Source organism: Leptidea sinapis, chromosome 45, assembly GCF_905404315.1.
Source record: "Leptidea sinapis chromosome 45, ilLepSina1.1, whole genome shotgun sequence".
NCBI lineage: Eukaryota > Metazoa > Arthropoda > Insecta > Lepidoptera > Pieridae > Leptidea > Leptidea sinapis.
The window spans coordinates 7,962,946-7,989,069 of NC_066309.1; the positions used below are offsets into that span (position 1 = coordinate 7,962,946).

The following is a 26,124-nucleotide window of genomic DNA, read 5'->3' on the forward strand; positions in this document are numbered from 1 at the left end:
AAATAAAAATCGTAAAAATACTTTTGGTCGTAATTTGTTTATTATGTTACGATACGTATAGAAAATAAGTTTTATTCAATTCTGTGCATGGGTTACATAGTTACAGTCAAATACATAGCTGAGGTCACCGGTGCACCCCATGGCGCACAAACACAGAAAATATATTTTCCGGTACCGGGCGCCGCGCCGGCCACCCCGCCGGCCACCCGCTACACCAGTAGTGCGCTCGCGCTTACGGTGATAGAACGTGTGTTACTAGATCAATTACGTTCCTACTATCTTAGCTGTCATCATTTTCTTATTGAATAGTTAATGTGCGAGCCTTTAGATATGGATTTAGCTATGGAGGACTTCGAATTTACGTAGGATGAATGGAAGCAAAACAACGCGTTAGAAATTTCTTTTTCGATCGCTTCTATAAACAATGACGCTCTCGTAGAATCGGATAGTGAACCCATGCAATTACCGAAAAAGAAAAGACGTTTGGTTATCGCAAGTGATAGTGATAGTGACAGTGAGTCGGCTGAAAATTTTGTTGCCGCCAATATATCGCAAAATGACCGTATTACCTCAAAATGGTCGAGGCCAAAAAGACGACAGCCATCAGTGATTCCTTTCACCGAGTTCGAGGGTATGAAACCTCCATATTCTAATTTGCTGAAAGAAGCTGGCCCTGACCAGTATTATGATCTATTGGTGCCTGAAGAAATTCTTGAAATGATTGCTGAGCAGACAAATTTGTTCGCAAGTCAAAACATCACAGCCAGGCAAACAAAGCCTGGATCAAGGTCTCATTCATGGAAGCCAACAAACAAGACAGAAATAAAACAGTTTCTTGGGCTGGTCTTGTTTATGGGCGTAGTAAAGCTGCCGAAATTAGCTTATTATTGGAGCAAAGACAAGATACTTGGACAAACTTTTCCAGCCACCGTTATGAGTAGGAACCGCTTCGAGTTACTACTGCAATACCTACACTTTAGCGACAATTTATCTGTCGACAGAAACGATCGTATTGCCAAAATAAGACCTTTAATCGATGCTCTCAATGCTACTTTCCAGAAATATTATTCGCCTAAAGAAGATATTTGTGTGGATGAAAGCCAAGTACCTTTCAGAGGTCGAATAATATTCAGGCAATACAATAAAAGTAAGCGACACAAGTATGGCATGAAGCTATTTAAGTTATGTACTGTTCCCGGATATACTTGCAAATTTAATTTGTATAGAAGGAAAAACATTGACGCAATAAATACTACGCCAACAAATGTGGTGATGGCACTATGTGAAAATATATTTGACAAAGGACACACGCTAGCAACTGATAATTGGTACACTAGCTTGCAACTGGCTTATCGGTTATTGGAGAAGCAAACCCATTTAATTGGCACATTGCGAAAAAACAGAAGAGGATTGCCTAAGGCTGTTGTTGATTCGAAACTGCAAAAAGGTGAAACAATGGCTATGGAGAATGAAGATGGAGTAACAGTGCTTAAATAGAAAGATAAGAGGGACGTGCTTATGCTGTCGACAAAGCATTCCGACAAAATTGCTGTGGTGGTGAAAAAAGGCAAACAGATTCGTAAACCAAAAGTTATTTTGGATTATAATAAATCGAAAGGGTCTGTAGACATGAGTGACCAGATGGGTGCCTATTCTTCGCCATTGCGGAAAACCGTAAAATGGTATAGAAAATTAGCAATAGAACTACTTCTAAATACGGCAGTTGTAAATGCTTGGGTCATGTACAATGAAAATAAGCAGAGCAAATCTTCAATTGTCGACTTTAGGAGGGCTCTCATAAATTATTTGACTCGGCCAGCAGATTCCCAAGAAATAATTATCAATGAAAGACCTAAAAGACTCAAGCATGTTCTAAAATTAAAGGAAGGAAAAGTAAGACACACGCGTCGTTTTTGCATGCAATGTTATAAAGATTCAGTACAGGAATTTGGTCGTAAAGTAGCTAAGAATAAAGCTAAGAAAGTGAGTACGTACTGTGTGCAATGTAAGGGGGAGCCTCACTTTTGTCTAAAATGTTTCAATTATGTCCATCGCTAATATGTTGATGCTATAAAAGGTTTCTTATCTCATCTTTTACAGCATGTTTTGTCAAATATTATGGCTAATTATTTATATTTCTAATGGTTGTTTGTAATTATGCTTACTAATGAGAACTTTATTTTATTTTTCAGTAAAACTGATTTTTATGTTTGTATTTCATTAAAAAATAAAGACTGCTAATTTTTGTTTAAATAATAAAGACTAATTTGAATTATATATCCTGAATTTTTATTTTGGTTACTTTTTTCGCTATCTTTCATTTTTTCAATTCCTTACAAGGTATGTTTGTCCCACTGCGCAGTATAGTTCTACAGCGCCGTGCCGGTCACGGAGTATGAATAAAGTAACAGTCAGTATGGCCGGCGGCGAGAAAAAGTAGTTTGAATATGACTATACGTTGAGGTCACCGGTGACCCCCATGGCGTTTAGCGTGTTAAAAACTTACGTAACTTAATAAGGAGTTGGAAGATAGTGGCCATGCCTTGAATGATGCATCGCGAATATTTAACTGCGATGAGACAACATTCTTTTTAGCACCAAAAGGATCTAAAGTGCTTGCAAGGAAAGGTGAAAAAAGTGTGTATCAGAAGGTAAATGCTGACGACAAGGAATGTTTAACTGTGTTGGTAACTGGAAATGCAAACGGGTGCCTAGCTCCTACCACGATATTGTTCAGCTATAAGCGGTTACCTCAAGAAATTACAGATATTTTCCCTTCAGACTGGGGCATTGGAAAAAGTGACTCAGGTTGGATGACGTGTGAAGCATTCTTTGAATTTGTTGCTGATATATTTTATCCTTGACTGATTAAAAATGAAATAGCATTACCGCTTATTCTCTTTGTTGATGGACACATATCTCACTTATCACTTCAAACTAGCCGGTTTTGTGAAGAAAAAGGAACCGTGTTAGTAGCACTTTACCCTAACGCAACCCATGGATGTGGCAGTATTTAAGCCACTAAAAGAAGAATGGAGAAGGCATGTACAATATTGGAGGGTTGATAAAATAAAATATGACGAGCCTCACGTACTTAAGAAAAAAGATTTTGCTTAGTTATTACACGAGGTAATGGGCAATACCATAAATAAATCAATTTTGGCAAATGGATTTAAGAAATGTGGCTTATTTCCGTGAAACCCATTGGAGGTAAAAGTCCCACTTGAGAGTAACAGCGAAAACCAGGACATTTGAGGACAATTCACCATCTGAAAAAAGGCTTAAAAATTTTGAACGATAATATCAATCCCGAAAAATTAGTATCATTTGATGCAACACTGGATGAATGGTCAGGTGATTTGGTTGATTTATCGCTGTTTAATTTGTGGGTAAAAAAACAAAAGATGAACTGAATAGGCTACAACAATTGAACCAAATTAATGATTCTACATTGAAAGAGCTTGGATCGTCGGAATATGGTCATCTACTAGTTTTTGGATGGTCAACTACTAAATTTCTAAGACTTGGACTTTTTTTAATTTTTATTCGACCATTCTACGTGAAAAAATACTGGTTCATTAGTTAAGACTTGCACAAAAAAAAGTACGCATTGAATTCAGATGATAATTAAAGTCAAACATTAAAATAGGTAATTATGTGTACTTAAGTGGTCATCTACTGATGCTTTTACCTTTGTTGAGATTGAATAACCATGCATTAAATTTGAAGTCAGCAATTTTTATTTCAATTACTTTTTAAGCTGCAAAATTTTTCATTGTTTATTAAATTTATTTTATCGCAGATATAAATGGAGCCCTCTACTAAAAAACGGCGCGGAGAATGGACAGAAACACAGTTGAAATTTACCCTTCAAGCAGTAAAAGGCTGCCAAATGTTACAGAGTAAAGCTGCTGAAACATATGGCATACCAAGGCGAACATTAAGAAAGCACATAGAATCTGGTTCCATGGAAAGGGTCGTGTCCCTATTCTTAATAATTCACAAGAAAAAGATTTATGCAAAATAATAATTAGACTGTCTCAGATAGGAACGCCATTAACTCCCAAAATAGTTCGGAAGCAGGCCTACGAATCTTGTAAAGCGAATAATGTACCGAATCTTTTTAGTGATTTTTTTTTATATGAGAGGGGGCAAACTGCAAGGTTTTTAGTGATAAAAAGAATATTGCTGGAAAAAAATGGCTTAAAAATTTTTTGAAACGAAATCCAGAAATTTCACTTCGACGTGCTCAATTGTTAAATCCTGCCAGAGCACAAAAACTTAACAAGCCAATAGTTCAAAACATTTTGAAGCCCTAAAAGACATACACGATGAATTAAATATTTCCAACCACCCGGAACGCCTTTATAACAAGGAGGAAAAGGGATGTCGTCTAACACTACACCATCAACAGAAGGTTTTTACAGCTGAACAATGCGCTTGAACCGCTAGACAAATCCGTTAATAAGTCTTTCGAACATTTTTGGGACGATGAGGTTTTGTTGTATGCATATCCAGAACGTATACTGACCAAAGCTCGTTTTAAGACATTTTTTACAAAAGGTTGGTCTAAGTGCATGACCAAGGACAACATAGTGGGTTTAGAGCTACTGGCCTCTTCTCATACGATCCTAGCTAAATTTCTGAAGACGCGTATGCATCTTCAGTACTTACACTAATGCCTGATCCACAGGTTGCAAGTTCCTCAAGTATGCCTGATTCAGTTTTTAATTCTAATGAATTGAAGGTAATCCTTCAAGAGATTCTATTCCAAGAAGTCCTGTTACGGTACCCAAGCTGCAACAATCATTTGGATGAAAATTTTTCAAATGATGAAGAAGAGGAGAGGAATTTATCACCATCAATTTTCCCCATGACCCGATGAACGATGTATCCCCAAATTATGCAAATTAAGTTGAAATCGTTGAATCTTATCCGCAATCACCAGCATTTTTCAAAAAAATAGTTGATTATAGTTCCTCTTTAGAAGATTTTAAAATAGACAACTTGGAGAATCAAGATCCGATTCAAAAGCTAGCTGATTGGGAAAAATATAATAGAAGTACAGAGTTTTGTTCAGCTGTTACTTCTACCTTTTGGCTTAAATAAGCAGCCGCGTTTAGGTTCAAGTACGCCTGATTTATCTGAAAATGAGGATTTTAATAAAGGCCTTTGAAAAATGAAATTTTATAAATCGTTTTAATATTTATACTTCATCTCCTGAATCAGACGAAGAATATTTAAATACGGACCTCAGAAAACCATCGTTCTCTGTGCCCAATAAAGTTCAACTTGATGATCCAGAAGATAATTTACCTTTATCAGAACTGAAAAAACATTCTGAGAAATCACCATTTCACAAACAAATCCCCATTCCTAACTTCGCTACAATTAAATACAAACCGAGAAGAAAATCGATGAAATAACTAAAGATTTGTTTGATACTACTAAAGAAAAAACGGCGAATTTCTCAAAAAATAAACAAGAATGAATGAACTTGAAGGTAATGAACTTAAAAAAGTACCCAGAGGAAGACGACTGAATAAAGATAAGAAGGTGACAAAAGCAAGTAAGAAGGAATCTAAAACACTCGAAAAACATGGTTGGTATTGCCATGGATGCAAGGTGAGACTTGATGATATGCATCAATACCAAAATTGTCAAAAATGGTATCATGAAGTCTGTGTGGGTTTATCCAAAGGCAATCAGGAGCAATTCATATGTCCAGAGTGCAATTAAAGATCTGATTAAACTATTAAGTGAATTCATTTCTGAGATTATTTTCTGATTTTTTGTTAGGAGTGTACACACTCAATTAAAGACAGTAGCGTCTAATTTATTTTAAGTAATTAAGTATATTTTGTTGATCTCAAAGTTATTTTCAGTATTCCTTGGATAGCCCTATGAATGACATTATAAAAAATTTTAGAAAAAAGAACTTGCTTATTTTTATTTTCGATAAGTTACTTTCAAAGTTGACCTCAAAGTAAAATTTTATTTTATTTAGTAGTTTGTATTTATTTTATAGTTGATTTTTATTTTGATAGACTTAAGATTTAAATTTTTGTTTGATAACCTTTTATCAATAATGTTATGTGAAGGATGTGCTTTTATTTTGATGTTTTATGTTAAGTGTTTAAGTTTTTATAATAATAATATATTTTCATTAATATTTTTCGGGCCATCTTGAGCGACCAGCTTCCCAGGATAGCCCAATACCAAGTTTCTAAAAAGTGTTTACAATTGTGTTAAAATGCCAAAAGCTGTACTACTTTCTTAGATATCTTGTTTCTCGAATAAATATAATACAACTTCCATTATGTTTTTTCTTCACTTTGCTTATCTGCAAGATTTTACGAAATTTTTAAATTAAGTGGGCCTTCATTGACGCCTCTACCTTATTGCACGTGCCCGAGGATTCAATAAGCCGCAAGTTCAAAGGTTCTTCGACATACTGGAAGCAGAGATAGAAAAACACGCCGTAAATGCTACGCGAACTTACAATGTTGATGAAATTGCCATACAAACAACCAATAACAAGCCCCACAAAATTTTGTCCAATACAGGGAAAAAACAGCTTAGCATAATTTCCAGCGTCGAGAGAGGCACATTAACAACTGTTGTTGTAATGCGGCTGGTTCTTTTATTCCTCCATTCCTCATTTTTGGAAGGAAGAGGATTGTTGCCAGATTGTTGGATGGAGCTCCACCTAGCACAAACGCTACTTGCACAGACAATGGCTGGATCGCGAGACAGACGTTTTTAGAATGGCTTGATCATTTTCTTGAAGCTACTCGCCCAACAACGGAGAGAAAAGTGGTGTGAAGTGGTGATAGACAACCACGAATTTCACAAATGCCTTGGGCCTTTAGAGTATAGATCAAAGATTAACGTTATTTTTGTTTCGCTTACTCCTTACACGACGCATCGTATGCAGCCCCTAGATCGGTGTGTATACGGTTCTTTGAAGACTTATTTTGAGCAAGCAGTTTCAGGCTTTCAAAAAAGCCATGTAGGACGAATCATTTCCCAATACGAAGTATCACGACTATTTTGCGACGCTTATATGAGAGCAGCTAATGCACAAAACGCCATTAATGGCTTAAATTTCACTGGGATACATGGCCAACATATCGCCACATATTTTTGCCTGCTACTTTGACGGACTATCACTCTTTTCAGTCTCAACAACCGTTAATGACCCGTCCCAGTCTGCACTCATATATAAACTTCTTCCAGTATTCGTCTATCCCTTGAATCTGATCGCAGTGTTTATCTGTCAGCGCTAGCGCTATAACAGCTTGATTCCTACTGACGTGCCTGACGTACAAGAAATCAACCCAATTCCTACTGAAGTTACGAAAAATTTCGAAAACAGCGATCTGATTACAAGGTCCAATAGCAGAAGTAACCCCAATTGAAAACAGAATTTCATGTTCTACACCGGTGGATTTTATTTCCCTTCGGCCAGTCTCTTCCCCATCGCCTGCGCCACCTTTGGTTCATGTAAAACCTGTAGACATTAGACCGTTGCCAAAACTGAGTCCAAACAAAACAAATCTAAAGGGAAAGGTTCAAAAAACAGAATTGTTAACTAGCACACCGACAAAAGAACAGCAAGAAGAAAAAGAAAACCTCTGTGTGGTGCCTAAAAGTGGGTACCCGTTTTAGGCTTATATGCAGGCAAAATGGTTCATTCTAAGGTTTTTTATTTTTTTATGTAATAAATATTTCATAATAATAATTACTATAAATTATGTTTTATTGTTATTAATTAGGTAAATATCCTATCCGAAGATATAAATCACAATATCTTACTACATTTAAATTTTCTATTCCGTGGCTAAATTACATGCTCTAACCTTGTATGTGTAACACACTTTCTATTTTATGAGCATAATAGGTTGTTTGTTATCCCACTCTCTAGTACATAGGTACACATCATTCATTTGCAACACCCCAAAAATTTGGACAAGGGCTGAAAAATGAAGCTTTCTGATAAGACAGAAATGGGGGCACTAATTAACCTGTATCTTTTATGGAAAAAAGGACAAACGAATATGGATGTATCGTGCCACGAGGCAATACCACTCTGTCTTCACTGTAAGTATAATGAATGAGGACATGCTCCTCTTGATCATAAAATTACGGACCAATGTTATGGAAAAAAAAGTTGTCCCTGCGAGATCGAATCAAAAATGAGGAGTAGGAGAACCAAAGTCACTGATATAGCCCAGCTGGTAGCGAAACTGAAGTGGCAGTGGGCAAGGCACATAGATCGACGGTTAGATGGCCGTTGGGGCAGTAAAGTTCTCGAATAGCGATCACGTACCCGGAGGACGTAGTGTTGGTAGGCCCCCACAAGATGGACCGACGATCTGGTCAGAATCGCCGGAGTAGGTTAGATGAGGATAGCGCAGGACCAATCGTCATGGCGATCCTTCGGGGAGGCTTTTGCAAAGCAGTGGACGTCTTCAGGCCGAAACGATGATGATGATGGACCAATAATGCTTCTTACTGACAATGCTCGCCATAGAAGCTTGGATGAAATCAGGGATTTTATGATTATGCCATATTTTATGGAAGGCACATAAGGAAAATTAGAAATATAAAGCAGTGTTTGTCTGATTTTACGACCACAACCTATTTCTGCTTCAAAATAGGGACTGTATTGTAACTGTTCTGTTCTGGTTCGAATAATAAGATACGACGCCCCAACACACTGTTGTGGCCTGGTCCTTAGAATGCCGTCAGTTGCTGTTCAGACTGTACCTACTGCTATGGCAATATATTATACAAATATAGCATAAACAATTAAAAATCATCTTAATTTAAATCAAGACCAGTAATGCTATTTAGAGGCTTGCATATTTCCGACTGTGCTATATAAAGTATCTTACTGTCTTGCAGAACTGTAAGTGTTACTCCTAGACACTCTGCGATATGTGATGGTGGGAACGATATAGATAAACATTTACAAATATAAGGAACCAAATCCTCCACAAAACACACACAGAATGACACGTAATTCTGCCTCTCAACATCGGTGAACGCCTGTTGTTCTCTGTGATAAAATGCTAGTAAAATCTGAACAGATTTTTCAAAGGACATCTTAAATCCTCTGTTTACATCTTTGACTATATTTAAAGGAGCAGTTATTCGGATGGAGTTAAGAACCGTCAATAGTCCGTTACAATATTCAGCTAATGGGTAATAATCCAATAATATCTCTGGTGGTCCGGAAGCCATGTTTTCATTTATAGGTCTGGGAACATTTTTTATACTGGCTACTTTATACACTCGCATACTTTGCTCAAATTGTGTGTTAACCTTATCGAGTCCCGAATTAAATTGTATAAGAACATTGTCTCTGAACAGTGGTGTCATGACACATCTCAGGTCGGCTCCAACTCTGCCGAATGAGAGACAGAGGTACAGACACTGGTTCAATAAGGATTCAAAGCTTGATTCGTCCTCTTTCAGCAGATTCTCATTCAACATTGCCGCAAACTCGTCCACCTAAAATTAATGTTCGTATAAAAAAATTGAAAATTATATTGTTAGTGAGCCAATAGTTACTTCTCAGGCTTTAATTTCTGTTGTTTATCTTCCATATATTATAAACTTAAATGGAGCAGAGAAAGCAAGATTCGAATGAAGGAACATTAATATATTGAGCAATGGATGGATAAGATAATTTTTTTACAGGTTAAATTAATATTTTTAAAATTAATCCTTATAATATGTAAGTCTTCACCAGTCATGCTAATATTTCGATTTTATGGCTTGCATATTTTATAACTTAGATCATTATATCACTACATGTATAGACTGTGTATAAGCTGTGAAAACGTTGAAAAAATTAAGGTTGACAGTTAACCTATATTTTTAGCAATACACTAGCACAAAGTGACTTACAAATGGCGAGTGTAGGACGTAGCTTGTCACGCACACTAAAGTAATAAACCTGGCCGGTTTTCATCGGTTTTCTAGCAGCATATATATATAAAATATCTTAGTTATATTACGTTGCTTCATTCAATTATTTCACGCCCACTTTCCCTTTCTATCTCGATTTCTTTTTGTAGGTAAAATACTGTGGTTATAAAGTAATGCACATACCACCTTACTTTACTAGTTAGAAAACAACTGTATTTATTAAATGGCTTTGGCATGAGGCTGACTCAGCATAAGTTCAGCATAATTTAAGCTGTCAAATGACTATAAAAACGAAGTCAAGGAGTATGCTAAGCTTACACTCGCCTATGTTTTACGTGAGTTAAGTCTGAGCAAAGTCTATGTACCTACGCTATATAGATCTCAATTAAATAACTTTTTTTATGACAATAAGGGCGAGACGAGCAGGGTGTTCAGCTCACAGTGCAGTGCCACTCTGGATTCACGAAAAACCCAAAAATTCTGGGCGGCACTACAATTGCGCTCGTCACCTTGAGATATAAGATGTTAAGTCTCAATTGCCCAGTAATTTCACTAGCTACGGCGCCCTTTAGAACGAAACACAGTAATGTTCACACATTACTGCTTCCCGGCAGGTATAGGCGCCGTTGTGGTACCCATAATCCACTGTAGCTGTAAAACATTTATAATATTACCTTTTGTTTCAACCAGCAGGACAGAGCACTTGTTCCATTCAACTCATCATCTCTCGCCTTAGTTTCCTGCGACTCTGATAGAAATATAGATTTGTGCTGGGTCAGAACATTGAACAGGTGGATCCTATGAAGTTCTACAAGGCGCCGCAATAACTTCTCAGACGCTAAAAATACAAATTAATAGCATCGTTTTGGGTTCAATAGAGTGATATTATATTTTATCGACCATAGTACTACATTACTTTTTTTAATGGAATTTTTATGGACAAACGAGCGTACGGGTCACCTGGTGTTAAGTGATCACTGCCGCCCTCATTCTCTTGCAACACCAGAGGAATCACAGGAGCGTTGCCGGCTTTTAAGGAAGGTGTACGCGCTTGTTTTGAAGATACCCATGTCGCATCGTCCCGGAACACCGCACAAGGATGCTCATTGCACAGCTTTATAGTACATGGAAGAAAGCTCCTTGAAAACCGCAGTGTGGAGAACCGCCACACATCCAGATGGTGGGGATGATATTCTAACAGCTCTTCGGAACACTCCCCGTGATAAATGCGGTGTACATATAGACAGCATTATTAATAGATTATATGACAATCCACACATGGTGACGGTTATTTTGCCCGTAAAACAATTAACTATCAGTGTACCCATTAGATTAGCAGAAACAAACCCACAGACAAAATTCCAAATCCATCTTGTCTCGTAATTAAGTACCTTCTTCTAAGTCGTCACTGCTGCTTTTAAGTACCTACTTACTTATAAAACCTTTACTCAATTTTTTTTAATGCATACAAGCAACTATTATCAAACAATAGATTATACCGTAAGTAGAGGCGTACCTCTAGTATTTATTACAGATTTTATTTAAAAGAATGGCAATGAGTTTCTTGCTACTTCTTCTCATCACCTCAACTCTTTACAAAGTAGCAGTATATTCAATAAGAAAAAAAAAATCCTTTTTTTTACCTTCATAAGTGTTTCCGTGACCTACATGAATAAAGTGATTTTGATTTGATTTATTGTATCTGGAAAATACTTGAATAACACTACAAATGACGTAAACATAAGCTCTGCAGCAACACCATAACCTCATAAAGGTACATAATTGAAAAATAAATCGATTGACTTACATTCAGAGGATTTAGCGTCTTCAACAGCTTTCTCAAACCATGCATTGCGCGCCTTCAAGAAATGTAAATGCAGGCCGTCTGATGAATTCTTAACTCCATCTGCATAAAGTTGCTCCTCCTCGGTTGATTTAAAAACGGTGTTTGCTCTGCGAAGATATCCTAAAATCTACCTTACTTTGTACATATTATGTCACAGTTGAGAAGTATAATGTTCAGTATTTATTTATTTGTTGGGAGAAGAAACGAAGCTACAAATCAAGTAAGATGATATTAACATAAAGCTAGTTCTATACCTACTTATATTATGAAGAGGAGCACAAACGAATTGACAGGGTGTATGTTGGTTATTACAGGTACACACATTCTCTTGCAACATCATAATAAACTCGTTCCAAATTTAAATTAAACAAAATAAAAACTTGAAGCTTTTTAATTTATTATAATATTTATTTAATTATTTAAAAAAAAAATATACTATACTCCTCTATAAGAGGGGCAACCATGCAGGTCCCTCACCTAATGCAATGCAATGACGGAGGCCTTAAAGATGTATTTTTATATATAAAAGGAAACAGATGGGCAAAACTCTCACATGATGGGGGGTGGTGAGGCAACCGCCCATCTGCAACACCAGGGGATCAAGAGATGTGTTGCCTTTAAGGTGGTGGCCTTAAGTGTGCTCTTTTCTTGTAGGGCCCTCAGTCGTATTGCTTCGGGAAAACAGCAGCCAGTAATTGATTCCACAAAGTGGATGTGTGAGGCAAGAAATTTCTTGCAAAACACGCGGTTGTGGAATGTTTTCAGTTTTCATTTTTCCTGCTCAACAAAATCCTAAAAGTACTTCACTCCTCTTGGTGCAATCATTTATACATACATTTATATTAATATAAAGTCATTACTTACTTGTAAGCAATGCGGCAGAGGTAAGTCATAATGCAGTTGGTTGAAGAGATGATAAAGTGTTTCATACCAAAGTGTCATAATTTCTGAGGTAGTGTTCTGTAAATATTTTAATATGATAGGTATTCAAAGTTCACATTTAAATTATTTCCTGAAGTTACATCTTATTTTTTTTTAGTTATTGTGAATTAAGATCTAGAGGACTTCATATTGCTCAGTGTGTGCTAACCCTTAATCCCCTTATTCATAATAGTCTGCTAACTTAAAGCATTGCTAATTCTCACTCTGTCTTCTTCTATTGACCTAAGTCAGAATGAGAAAAAACACTCCTAAGCGGCTGTTTAAAGTTAGCGGACCATTATGAATAAGGGGGTAAATGTGTAGTTTCTGTATTTCTACATCACTTAACTTTTCATCATATTAACCATATTTTTTCAACTGCATTTCACATTCACTTGAACAAATTGCCAACACAATTTAAGTATTAACTTGTCAAATAAATATTGTTTCTGTAGGTAGTTTTGACTAAATTTACCGACAGCTGAGTCTGTGAATGTTTACTGGACAATATTTATATAAAACTAAGATTCTTTGAAATATAAATAATGCACATTATACATTGTGTGTTTCTGGAAAATAAAAAAGTGTTTATGTCCATCCTAGAGGTGGACTGTTTATCTGATACTCAAATAAGAAGATTTAATGGGGAAATGTGTCTAAACATGATACTGATCCCCCTTTATAAATGATTGTGCATACACCAGAAGCAAGGTATAGTACAATATAAAGTAATCTGCTGACCTCCAAGCAATTTGCTCTAAAATGGGATATCCTCAAGAAACAATAGATTAAGACATATACTCCTTACAAGTTCTTTTTGTCTTTTTTCCAATATCTACATACAAGATATTTATTTTATGGAAAGCTATACATATTCAGTACTTAAGCAGAGTGATAATTCCTTATGTCAGAAATTTCACAGATATTCTAAGTTACATTTGTTCTTGTTATGTTATCAATATTTCATTATTGTTCCGCAAAATATAGGTACTATCCTATAAAGATCAATAATGTCTATATTACATTTTGATGAGAAAAATATACATTTACATAGGTGGTTCATAGGATCCACCCATAAAATGATTGGGTATATAAAGTTAAACCAACAATTTAACTACATAAGGGTGCGGTGTCAGATTTATGCATGCATCTGTGAATTGAACCAGTGAAATAAATTAGGATATTCAGTTTGGAGAACCTTAGTAATATATTATTGGGAATACCATGGCATCACCCTGATACTCATAGTCCAACAAAAAAGGCACTCATTTTATTTATTTTCATAATTATACAACCTTCCCACTAGTGTCTTACTAGCACATAGAAGGACTTCTACTGATGAACTACAGCGACCGGGAGTCTAGGTACAGTACTACCAAATAAAAAGCTAATAATGAAATATGATGTACCCAGAGGGTTCCATAAGGAAGATATAACAGCATACAGCAACGTTGAGGTACACTATTTTTGTATTTGGTATCGACAGTAATTTTGATAGTCTTAATAACTTTAAATTAAAGCTTATTAAGTGTGACCTATCTACAGCCTCAGAATGTAATACTTAGGTAGTCTTATATAATAAATTGGTTGGAATATTGCATTCACAGATTTGTAATTAATATAAATAGCTCATAATTTACTCATTTTAACTAATATTTTTTTGATTTCTCTACTTTCTTACTAATAATTATTGTAACACAAAGCATGCTGCATATGTTAAATTTATAAGTTAATGCAATGTAATTATTAAAACTGTAACTACTATTTCTTATGTTGGTGATCCATTAAATAAATAAATAAATAAATCTACTAAAGTTGTGAAAGACAATAAAACCGTAAGTATACTTTATATTTATGCAGGAAAATTGCCAGTAGCTTCATTCCTGAAATAGGAGAAAAAAATAAAAGGAGAGAATAATAATTGAATGCCAAGATTGTAATAAGTTATACTCTCTTATAACTTTTTTATGAGGCACTCACAGGCAGTGGTGTGCAAATCATATAGGCATTTATTCAAATTCAAAAACACTTTATTCATGTAGGTCACAAAAATGACACTTATGAATGTCAAAAAAAATATATAAATATTGTTTCTTATTGAATTTACCGCTACTTCGTAAAGGGTTGAGCTAATGAGAAGAAGTAGCAAGAAACTCATTGCCACTCTTTTAAGTCAAGATTTACATTTTAATTGTTTTACAAATCATTTCAATTACAATATATGCAAAGTGACACAACAAAAATACTCAAAAGTCAAAAACTGAAAGGCTTACATGAGTAAGTCAAAAAAAAAAAAGTAAATTAATACTTATAAACACAAGAGTTATTGAGTATAGTAGATGCATCAATCTACACATACCATAAATAAATAGAGGCATTATGTGAGCATTTCATAAAATAAAATTTAAAATAACTTTAACTTTAAAGGAAATAATAATAATAAAAAAACACATCAAGCAGACCTCCCGGTAACAAGATCATCCAGCCCCCACTTAAGCAGTGCCTACCTCTTAAGAACCTAAATTAATGTAGCTCTTGTGTTAAAGTTAATTTAGTATAATTTGCTTCCATTATTTTATTACCAAATTTCTATTGAACACCCATAAAATTTTTCCATATGCTAGATAGGTACTAAATACCTATGGTAAGCAATTGTTTGCTTATTCCAAAGCTCGACTACGACTAGTTAGATCCACAGTGCCTACCTTGCTAGAAAACCAATTCATGCCCCTGCTCACAGGTATGTACCATGTTTTAAATTTGCAATACTCTAAATTTGAATTAAATACTGTGTTTAATATTAAAAAAATATATATTTTTCTCAATCTAGTGCAAAATACACATACTTAATCAATAAAAAATAAAAATTGGGGCATTTCTCTTTTGAAAACTATTTGATAAACAATAAACATATTATATCAGTGTAAGTATTAGGTAGGATGAAAGCAATGTAACTTTTATTTATACACTACTAAAGATAAATAAAATGTTGTCAGGTCTTGCTCTCTTCTCAGCTATTGCTTCAGATGTTTGAACTTTATATTATAGCTAAACTTTGCATTGTTACTCTGACTCTGAAGTAGCAATTGATGATAATATTAGATTATTATTTACATATATAGTCTGTTAACCCACTAATATTGCATTTAAGATAAAATAAACCTGAAATTGAACAATTTCCTAATGTGTCTATACAAATAGATGTATAATAACAAAGCAATGCCCTATCATAAGTTTAAATTTAAACATATTCATAATTCATTTAATTAATAAATACATAGAATATTTACTCATGTAATGATATAAGGCTAAATATTTAAAACTATTACCTGTATAATTGGTATATTAGAATATCTCTTAGATAAGCTTTGAACAAAAGTATAAATATCCAATGCACTTTCATAATCCTCACAATTCAATGCTTCTCTCATTAACGTCTGCAATTCTAATAGCTCCAACAATTTATCAGTATGATTTCTAATATTGCTTAATTTCCTAAAAGAAAAATTATGTTTTGAAGAGTATTAATGATAATACTGTAAGGATATGAATTTGAATGGTTGAATTCATACTTTTTGTCTTCCATAATACTATTAGCATCTTTTACAAATGTTTCACAATCTTGAACAAACTGAGGTGCTGCCTCTAAAAACTGGTTTACAGATGATTTGGATTTTCCAAGATCCTTTATAATTGTTTTGGAAATTTCAGCTGTTTCTACAAAAGTCTTATAATTTGTAAAAGCCAAGTCCTGCGTTTTTTCTGTCAAATGTTTCATTTCTTCATTAAGCCGTTCTGGCTCTTTAGATATTTGTTCCCAGTTTTGGGAACCAATCTTTTTAATATATTCGGTTATATCGTTGAAATACTCTACACTCTCTAAAATAAAAATAAAATAGTATTTTAATATTGCCCAGGATTTATGTAGCTTTAAATCACTAATCACTATCACAAATCAACAGTTTACATTTACCTGTGGAAGTATCAGGAAATAACAATTTGCATAATTCGTTCACTTCATGTGCCATATTTATTTTTGGCTTTAATAATTTGAGTTAATTTTATTATTGACAATTATAAATAGTTTCTTAAATTCTTTTACGTTCTTTGCGAATAAAATTGTATGTACTAACAGTAATATTTACTCGTTAGTCGTTAGAGTACAAAATATTCTTAGATTTTTGATTACAGGTATTTCTCTCCCTATATTTACAACTGTCACTGTCATTGAAGTGTGCAAGTCGGTCGTCCCAATGAGTGACAACAGACAGTGACGATGCCACGAGTGACGAATCAATCGTGTTTATTTTTACCGGCTTCAAAAAGGAGGAGGTTATCAATTCGATTGGTATTTTTTTTTATGTATGTACACCGATTACTCAGAGATTTATGATTCGATTTACGTAATTCTTTTGTGTGATGCGAAATAGACGCCATTTGGTCTCATAAAAATTTTACATAGTTTGGCCCAGTAGTTTTAATTTTATGAAAATTTTCGTCTACCTGGATGATATAATTGTTTTCTGTGTACTGATTTTTTTTGGAGTTTTGGTTGATTATATATTATTATTAACTGGCACTAAAACGTAAGAAATAAAAAAACTACGTTTAAAAAACCGACTTCAAAAACTGAAAAGTACAAATAACTAAAAATTTAATTTAATACACCTCTTATACAAACCTTTACCTTTAATATTAATAAAATACTATTATTTGTATGTGCTACATATTGATAGCTTTGAAGTCGGTGCCAAGTCAAATGTAATAAAAGTACCTAGACTCACCACGCGTGAATTTGATCGGGATAGCTTCGTCTAGAACAAAACAACCCACGCGGACAGACACGCGTGGCGAGACAACCTAAATAATTACAGTAAGTATGTTTAAGTTATAAGCTGTTTATAATATTAAGTTTTATTTTGTTTAGGGCTTAGCACTGACTAAACCTTTCAATATGTAGCACATACAAATAATAGTATTTATTAATATTTATTAGGGGTTTGATAATAACATATCAGTTATATAGTATATTTGATAAAAATAGCATTCATCGATAAAAGTTATGAAGTACCTGTGACCACCTATGGACTTCTCACTCATCGGTCCACTAATGTCAGAGTGTACCAACTCTAAGAGCTCTCTAGCCCTTGTAGCCTTGTTGCGTACAAATGGTTTTCTTATTTGCTTGCCCATCAGACAGGCTACACATACTAATTTACAATTAGAAGTATTTTTAAAACTCACCCCAATCGCCAGTTTGTCTCTTAATAAAGTTAGGTTACGTACTCCTAGGTGTGCCATCCTTTTATGCCATAGCTCAATTTCATTGTTTGAAGTAGCAGCTAGAGCAGTTGCCTGTAAACATTGTCTAATTTTATAGACACCTCTGTCAAGCACTCCTGTCACACATGGATTACCTTTAATTGAACACTCACCTGCATTATAAATCTTACAACCATTTTTAGAAAAAACGACAACCTTATCCTTATTTACAATGCAACTCACACTCAACAAGTTAGAAGCAAGATCTGGTACATACATGACAGTCTTGACAATGACGTCAAGCCCAGCTTTCTCTACATTACCAAAACCTTCTCCATATAGTTTACCACCATTTGCACAGCATACTTCCACCTTCTTGTCAATCTTTACAAAATCGCTCATCCAGTACTTTCTATAGCTCATATGTGCTGACGCTCCAGAATCTAGAATCCATTCATCGAGATGAGATTTCTCTTGATTCCCAGTGACTGGTCTTCGACTGCCGAGGATTATGTGGACAATCACAGGCTTTATGCGGTCCCTCGCAAATAAAGCACTTCACCGTCTTCTTTTGCTTATTCCTCTGAACAAACTTCTTATGATATTTAGTAGTAGCTGTAGTTGGGCCTGCAACACCCTGGATTGCGCAAACTTTGGTGCCATCTAGTTGCAGCAGTATCGTTTTTATATAATCAGTTGTTAGCTCCGTGTTGGTATTCTCTAACGCCAACCTCATGGGTGTATACTCCTCCGGTAACCCCTGTAGCATCAGTGCTGCTAATAATTCGTCATCAATCTCTTTACCCATATCTGAGAGTTGATTAGCTACTCGCTTTATCTCTGTTACGTATTCAGTTATCGAATTAATCATATCAAGTTTAAGGCTCACCAGCCTCGACAACAGTCTGCATCTGTTGTTGATACCCTTGTCCTCGTAAGCGATTTTTATATTGTACCAGGTTGCATACGCTGTCGTAGCTTTGCGAACGTGTACCTTACACTGGTTCTCTATCAGTAGGCTGATCTTGGTGCGTGCCCGTTGATCACCCCGTTTAGCAACCGCGTCTCCATCAGCTGGAACACTTTCCACGTACTTCCATAAGTCATAGTGTGCTAGTATGCACTCAACATCGAATTTCCAACTGTCGTAGTTGCTGTTTCCACTTAATTTCTCTATCGCTGGAAGACCTGAACCAGCCGCACTCGTAGAAGCCGTCATATCTCTGTGTGTACTCTGTGTAGGAAGCTCGTAGGTATTACTGATCTTCTCTTTATTTGCCATCACGGCTCACATATACTTACGCACACTCTAGGGCTTTTACTGCATTTACACTCTTTAAGAAACGTGCTGGGCCTATAACCTATTAGGAGTTTGATAATAACATAACAGATACAGTTATATAGTATATTTGATAAAAATGGTACATTAAATGGTACATTAATAATAGAAAAACATAGCGTTCAGCCTCAACTGACACAACAGTATTAAATAAAATTTTTAGTTATTTGATACTTTTCAGTTGTTGAAGTCGGTTTTTTTAAACGTAGTTTTTTTTTGTATTGGATCTCGATTGTCTACTTCGGAGCACTCTAATTTAGACTTTAGAGGACGTTTAATCTCGTTAGAGTAAAAGTGTTCTGTGCGTTTAATGTTGAAATTGTAGGAACAAATTCTACAAACATTTTAATTTTATCTCCATTGTTTATTTACTTAAAAGGTAATAGTTATTAGTTTATATTTTGTTAAATTTCGAAGAACTATTTATTAATAATTATGTTCTATTCACATGCTAGAATTAAATGAATGAAAACGAGGCTAACAATATAATAATGGATAATTGGAGTTGGGCGCCTATTCGCTCAACTCCGGTTAGTTATTGCAGTTTTGCCCTGGCGATCAGCCACGAAAGTGACCGCGTGTGCCAGGGGCCATATCGCACAGATGATGGAGATCATCGGCACGTGCAAATATGTAGACGGCGAGACGACAAATGAAGTCATCCAGGCTCTCGAAACTTAAGTCTCTCTGGATTGTCTTGAAATGAAATGAAATGAAATGAAATGAAATGATTTATTTGTATGAATCGTGGTAACATAGTTGTTAACAATTAATTGGTGTACAGCACAATTCGCCAATATATCGGCATACAAATATTTGATTGTCAATATTGGAATATCATATTTAATTTATACTTATACGTTCTTAATACACATTACATAGCTTTAATTCAATGAGATAATATAAAATAAACATTAGTTTGTAGGTACCTCTCAAAAATTACATTTGAATACTATTATTTTTGGCTAAAGAATTCTTTTAAACTATAAAAGCATTTATCTATTAGCCATAATTTTAATTTTTTATGCATTAATGTTTTAGGCATCTCTCTAATATTCTTTGGAAGGTGGTTAAATACCCTAATACACATAACATTTGCGTTATTTTGATGAAGCGCTGTTCTACAGTATGGCATCAGAAGGCGAGTTGGATCTCTTAATCCTAATATGGAATAGTCCTTTGCTGGTTTAAAAAGTTCACCATGTTTTTTAATGAACATACAAATTTCTAATATATATAGACCAGTAAGCGTTAACAGACGGTGCTTTTTGAATAATGGTCTACACGATTCTAGAGGACTGACATTGCATAAAGCTCTTATACATTTTTTTTTGTGCCAGAAAAACATTTGAAATATTAGTGGAGTTTCCCCATACTATTAACCCGTACCGTAAAACTGACGCAATATAACCGTGGTATGCAGTAAGTGCAGCATTAAAGGATACAGTTTGTCTGAGCCTTCTTAAAGCGAAAACGAACTTATTTATTTTGCCTGCCACTGTATCACATTGAGCTTTCCAGTTACAATTGCAATCTAATATAATGCCTAAAAATTTTATTGTGTTTGTTTCTTTAATCGTTAGGTCACTGTGTGTTATATTTAGAGATTTATGTATTGTTTTATAATTAGAAAATTGTATATATTTAGTTTTTGTCATATTAGCGAATAAATTATTCTCATTAAACCATGTCAATATAGTTTCTAAATTTTTATTAATAGTCATATTATAATTATTTATCGCTTTATGCTCGTCAGGAATAATTATGGATATGTCATCTGCAAATAATACACAGTTATAGTCAACCACATCGGGTAAATCATTCAAATAAATTAAAAACAGTAAGGGTCCCATAAGACTTCCTTGAGGAACTCCAAATTTACTAATTAAATAGGGTGACTTGTATGTAGTCATCTCCAGTTTCTCATTTATGTTATTTATTTCTACAATTTGTTGTCTATCGGCTAAATAACTTTCAATCCATTTTAGAGCAGGGCCTCTTATACCATATTTTTCACATTTATATATTAAGATATGATGATCAACAAAATGTTCCTCATCTATCATGATGCGCCCGTGATTCGGTGGAAGTTCTTGTACAGATTGTAACCTTTCCGGTTAGTTAGGCTCACGAACGCATACCATGAAATCGGAAAACATGAGTCAGCTGCGTAGGTGGGTATTGTACACCCTCAGAAGGAGGCTTAAGGAGAGCACCGGACGAAGTAAGTAAGTCTTCGTGACGTGATCCTGAGGTACTGTCGGGAACCACGCAATTTCTTGTCCGTTGAGCTGCAACCTATGCTGACCTATGAGCACACTCCCAGTCAAGAGGGCCTGGGTTTTGCCCCAAACGCCTTTGCCATGTCCAGGAATACTGCCAAAGAGTTCTCTCTTTTGATGAGAGAAGCGGTGAGGGTGTGGAGTACCCTGGATAGCTGCAGCATGGTGCTGTGTTCAGCACGGAATCGAAACTGCTCTTCTCTAAGCTCGATGAAGGGCCTCAAAAGTGACAGCAAGAGATCGAATCGAGCCCAATCGAATATCTGCGATTGGGTTGCCAGTTGCTGAAGAGTCATGGGCCGATGAGATTTGTGCTAGTGGGGTGTCTTTCCCCGGCTTCGGGATCATAATGACGAGGTCTTCCTTCCAGATATTTGAAAAGTGCCCCGAGCGCAGGATGACGTTGCAGAGGCGCGTCATCGCGATGGTTTGGTGCGGAAGATGACGCAAGCTATTTGTGATACCATGCCCGGGCTTTTAGGGCCTCCTCAGAAGGATGGAGCTTCTTACTTTGGTCGAGGAGAAGAATACGTGTCTTCTTGCGTCGCTATGGCTGATCAAGGTATTCGGCAACCTCTCTCACATCTGCTGTCACGTGTGTTTCGTCATGATGACATTGCTACCTTGAAAGGCGTATTTATATGTACGATCCAGGTAAATGTACTTTACCCTAGTTATTTCTAACCTGTAAGCATAGAGTATATTTGTTTTGTGACCATAGAAAAAAAGTAACTCTATGGTATTTAGTATAAAAAAAAGGAATAGAATTTAATTATAATTTACGGTTTTACGAGTGTAAAAAATTGCCTACATTTTAATTTTATATTGTAATTCGAAATCTTTGTTCAATTTTACTCACAATTTTCAATTAACACTATCCATTTGATGTATAAAGTGTAATATTTTTGGTTATCTTTTTGTTTTCATGATACTTGATAGTGATAAGTTTTCTGCAACTGCAGTGTATAATTTTGATTGCGTCATGTATTCAAGACGTATCAGAAGCAAATGTATATTCATCTAACTTATTAATTTCTTTAGTGAATTCTATAAATATTCTACATAATCTCGTTTCTGTTATTTGACAAGTAGGTATAACCTATAATAATGTATAATGTAGATAATACGAAAGATTAGTTAGGCACCATATTTGTTACGCCATACCTTGTCTTTGCTATTAATCTCATTGAAGAAACGTGAAAATTAAAAATAAATATTAATATGTTATCAACTTTTAGTTTCAATATATTTAATATATAGTTTGTATTTCTATTTAAATAAGGTTATGTTGATGTTTTGATTTTAATCCGAAAACAATCGAGTTGATATGGAGTAGATTTTTGGTATATACAGAAAATTGCCGCAGTCAAATATCTAACAAAACAATGCTAGGATAAAACGATAGTCTTATTTCATTATATTAATATCTTTGACTTTGAAATGTATACTTATTTTAATATGTAAACAAACAAGTAACCTAAAAATAATGATTTACAGATGTAGTAATATGGGCGGACAAGATTTTTCATTGATATTTCTGTAAATATTAAAATTTAAAAAAATTTGGTACAAAATATGACTAAATGATATAATTTGTTTATTGCCGCATAAAGATGGAAGAAGATGATCTTAATCTTTGTTGGGAAGATTCTGATATCAAAGTAAGTAAAAAAATATTTAATGCATTTATTATCTGTATATTATCATTTATTATATATCTAACAAACATTTTTCCATGAATAGTTCCATAGGTGAATAACTATCAAATAAAATTAAATAAATTTTCAATATAACTGTGCATAATCTTAATTGATTATATATCAATTAAGATAAATCTTTCATCATTAATCACATTTATATTTAAATTCTTCAAAATTTAAATGATAATATGCATACCTAATTAATTACTGTTAGGGAACAATCTTTTCTAAAAGACCAGCAACACTCCTATAAATTCTCTGATGGTGTGAGAAAATGTGGGTGGTGGTGATCACTTAACATCACCTTCTCTTCCATAAAAAAAGGACAAGAGTTAATATAATGACCATGACCCAATACAAAATGGATATTTTCACTTACATAATATAACTAGGTAATTAAATATCATATCCATAGTTGGTCTTGGCCTGTGACAATATGTCTGACAAACTGTGTCTTTCACTAGGTTGATCTATAAACTATTATTTGTTAATTATCGAAAACAAGAAATATTCAATAATTTCATTCAATTGACAACTTTATTTGATTCTTCACTCCTCACTGTTTTATTCAATATAGCACTAATAGTAGAATAATGTAACTTTTATGAAAAAAACCTAATGTTGAAATACAGTTTCAATCACACACATTTTAATCCTTTATTATATATTTCATATATGAAATAAAAGAATTAAAATTAGTTTGCTTTCAGATAAATATTTTAATGTAACTTACCATTATTGAACTACTGAGTAGTACATAATATTATTACAAAATTTTAAAGTAGTGTGCAATAAATGCAAATATTTGGTAATTTGGGATGTGTCTTTCATGAAGAATTTTTTTTCCTATTTTAATGACTGGAAACTGAAACCTTTTAACCTTATTTCTTCTGCAATTTTTTTGGGAATTGAGAATTGTTTAATATCCTACCTAAATTTTCTTTATTCCAGCCTAACATTGTTGCTAGTGAAGAAGTAATATGTGGCCTTGAAAATGTACAAAATGTGCAGTACAGCAACATGGTATGTATTAAAGTTAAACTACCCTGAACTTTAGTAGGAACTTCAAATGATAGGCAGTTATTTCTTAACACCAAATATTTAGCTGATTTTCATGTATGAAATACGAAAAATAAGACCATATCCAGGTTTTGTATTTGTTGATTTAGTATTTGTTTATTCACCAGAACATTCCATTGTAAATTTTGCGAACCAATTACAATGAATAATAATGTTTTTGTCAAGTTATCAATAACACTTCTGTCATGTGAGTCGATGTTAAAAATAATTTCTACACACATATATACTGTGCTAAAAAAAACCCGTACAATATTTAACATGGAAATGCAGTAAATGTAAAAAATGTTTAGCTAGCAGTTTTCTAACACTAAACTAAAGCATCAACCTGACCTCGGCCAAATCGTGGATTTCTAGCATCAGCCAAGCGGTGACAAACGAAAATGCGGCAGGGCTAGAGCACAGGACTGTATTTGACTAAAACGCTGACAGTTGCTGATTGCTTTAAGTTTAGTCCTGCATCAATTGAGTGATGTTCGGTGTTTGTATGAGTGTTAGTTTTAGCCTAGGCACCATTTTTTTTTTATATTACCTGATATAAATTGATGATCACCACTAGCCTTATTTAGGGATGGTGTACGTACTTTTTTTGAAGGTACCCATATCATATAAGGAAACTCATTCCAAAGCTTGTATGTGGAAGAAAGTTTCTAGAAATCCGCTCTGTAGAGGAACACCACACATCCAAGACGAAGCAACGTCTATACGCAACGCAAAGCGATCTAGCCTTTCCCCCAGCACTGGATCCCTGACGATTTGAGCAGCACGTGCACACGGTCAAATGGTTCGAGCTGATAATGGGCTGCGCCAGACTAGAGATTACAGCAATACTCATATGTGGCCGGGCCTGCGGTTTCTAGAGCGCTAGAATGTAGGCCGGGCTGGCTGGAAATATTTCTGTGCTCGATTTATGTCGCCCAGCTTCTTCGAAACCAATTTTACTTAATTTTTTAGACGACCGCGGAAGTGTTGGTGAGGTGCGGTGATACGGCAAATGTGTTTTTTTAATGGTAAACGCGCAAACTTTAGTCTTCTGAGGGTTATATTGGACTAGGTTCATTTTACCCCTTCCCGCGACCTTCTCGAGGAAGTACTCAATAGAAGACTTAAGTTTATTCCGCCACTAGTCAATGATTTCCCGAGAGAGAACTGCATGTTCCGTGTATACGGCATCATCAGTACTGTCATCTGCATAGCAATGTATGTTGGAGGCGACATATTAATATGAAGAAGAAACAGAGTAGGAGATAGCACACAGCCTTGGGGAACTCCAGCGTTCACGGGCTTCGTGTTCGAGAAATAACTGTCGACAAAGACCTGTATGCAGTGACCAATGAGGAAGCTGTCTATTTGCATACACTCTCGGAAAGCCCAAATGATGGAAGTTTTATGCCATAGACGATCAGATGCCTTCGCTATATCCAGACAATCTGCCAGGTCTTCTCCCTTACTTTGCTCTCGTTAGCCGCCGCCCATCTATGTGTAAGGTAAAACAGAAGATCGCCAGTCGACCGACCATGGCGATATCTGTACTGTCGGCTAACTGTTTACCCTCTAGGTGGCCATTATTGATCGCCCATCGCCCGCGCGCTTTTCGCAGGTAACATGTATGAAATGGGCGGGTAAAAATCAAAATGGCAGTGTTCAAGCTTTTATAAAATGGTGCATTATTTTCTTTTACTTTTATATTGTGCTTTTTTCCTGAATAAAAGTGTGTATTAATGTTCTCACTATTTTATGCGAATATACGCCTTATGA

At 34.9% G+C, this 26,124-nt stretch overlaps 2 protein-coding genes and 1 pseudogene across 2 annotated transcripts in view; 2 read left to right on the plus strand and 1 right to left on the minus strand.

Annotated features, from left to right (window-relative positions):
• Window positions 1-18: 18 nt before the first annotated feature.
• On the minus strand, window positions 19-16,869 carry LOC126977368 (conserved oligomeric Golgi complex subunit 8). Its single transcript, XM_050826131.1, has 7 exons — window positions 16,680-16,869; window positions 16,279-16,585; window positions 16,036-16,201; window positions 12,650-12,745; window positions 11,747-11,912; window positions 10,614-10,777; window positions 19-9,519 (listed from the first exon to the last, which is right to left on the minus strand). Exons 1-7 carry the CDS (start codon window positions 16,732-16,734, stop codon window positions 8,827-8,829), a joined length of 1,647 nt encoding a protein of 548 aa, XP_050682088.1. The 5' UTR covers window positions 16,735-16,869; the 3' UTR covers window positions 19-8,826.
• LOC126977363 (uncharacterized) lies at window positions 3,841-5,739 on the plus strand (annotated as a pseudogene).
• A 5,492-nt stretch (window positions 16,870-22,361) lies between the features above and the next one.
• The window catches only part of LOC126977367 (replication initiator 1-like), a 34,919-nt gene continuing 31,156 nt past the window's right edge, over window positions 22,362-26,124 (plus strand). The window contains exons 1-3 of the mRNA XM_050826130.1: window positions 22,362-22,677; window positions 23,087-23,250; window positions 24,241-24,312. Coding sequence (XP_050682087.1) covers window positions 23,203-23,250; window positions 24,241-24,312 — 120 coding nt within the window. The 5' untranslated portion in view covers window positions 22,362-22,677; window positions 23,087-23,202. The remainder of the gene's footprint in view (window positions 22,678-23,086; window positions 23,251-24,240; window positions 24,313-26,124) is intronic.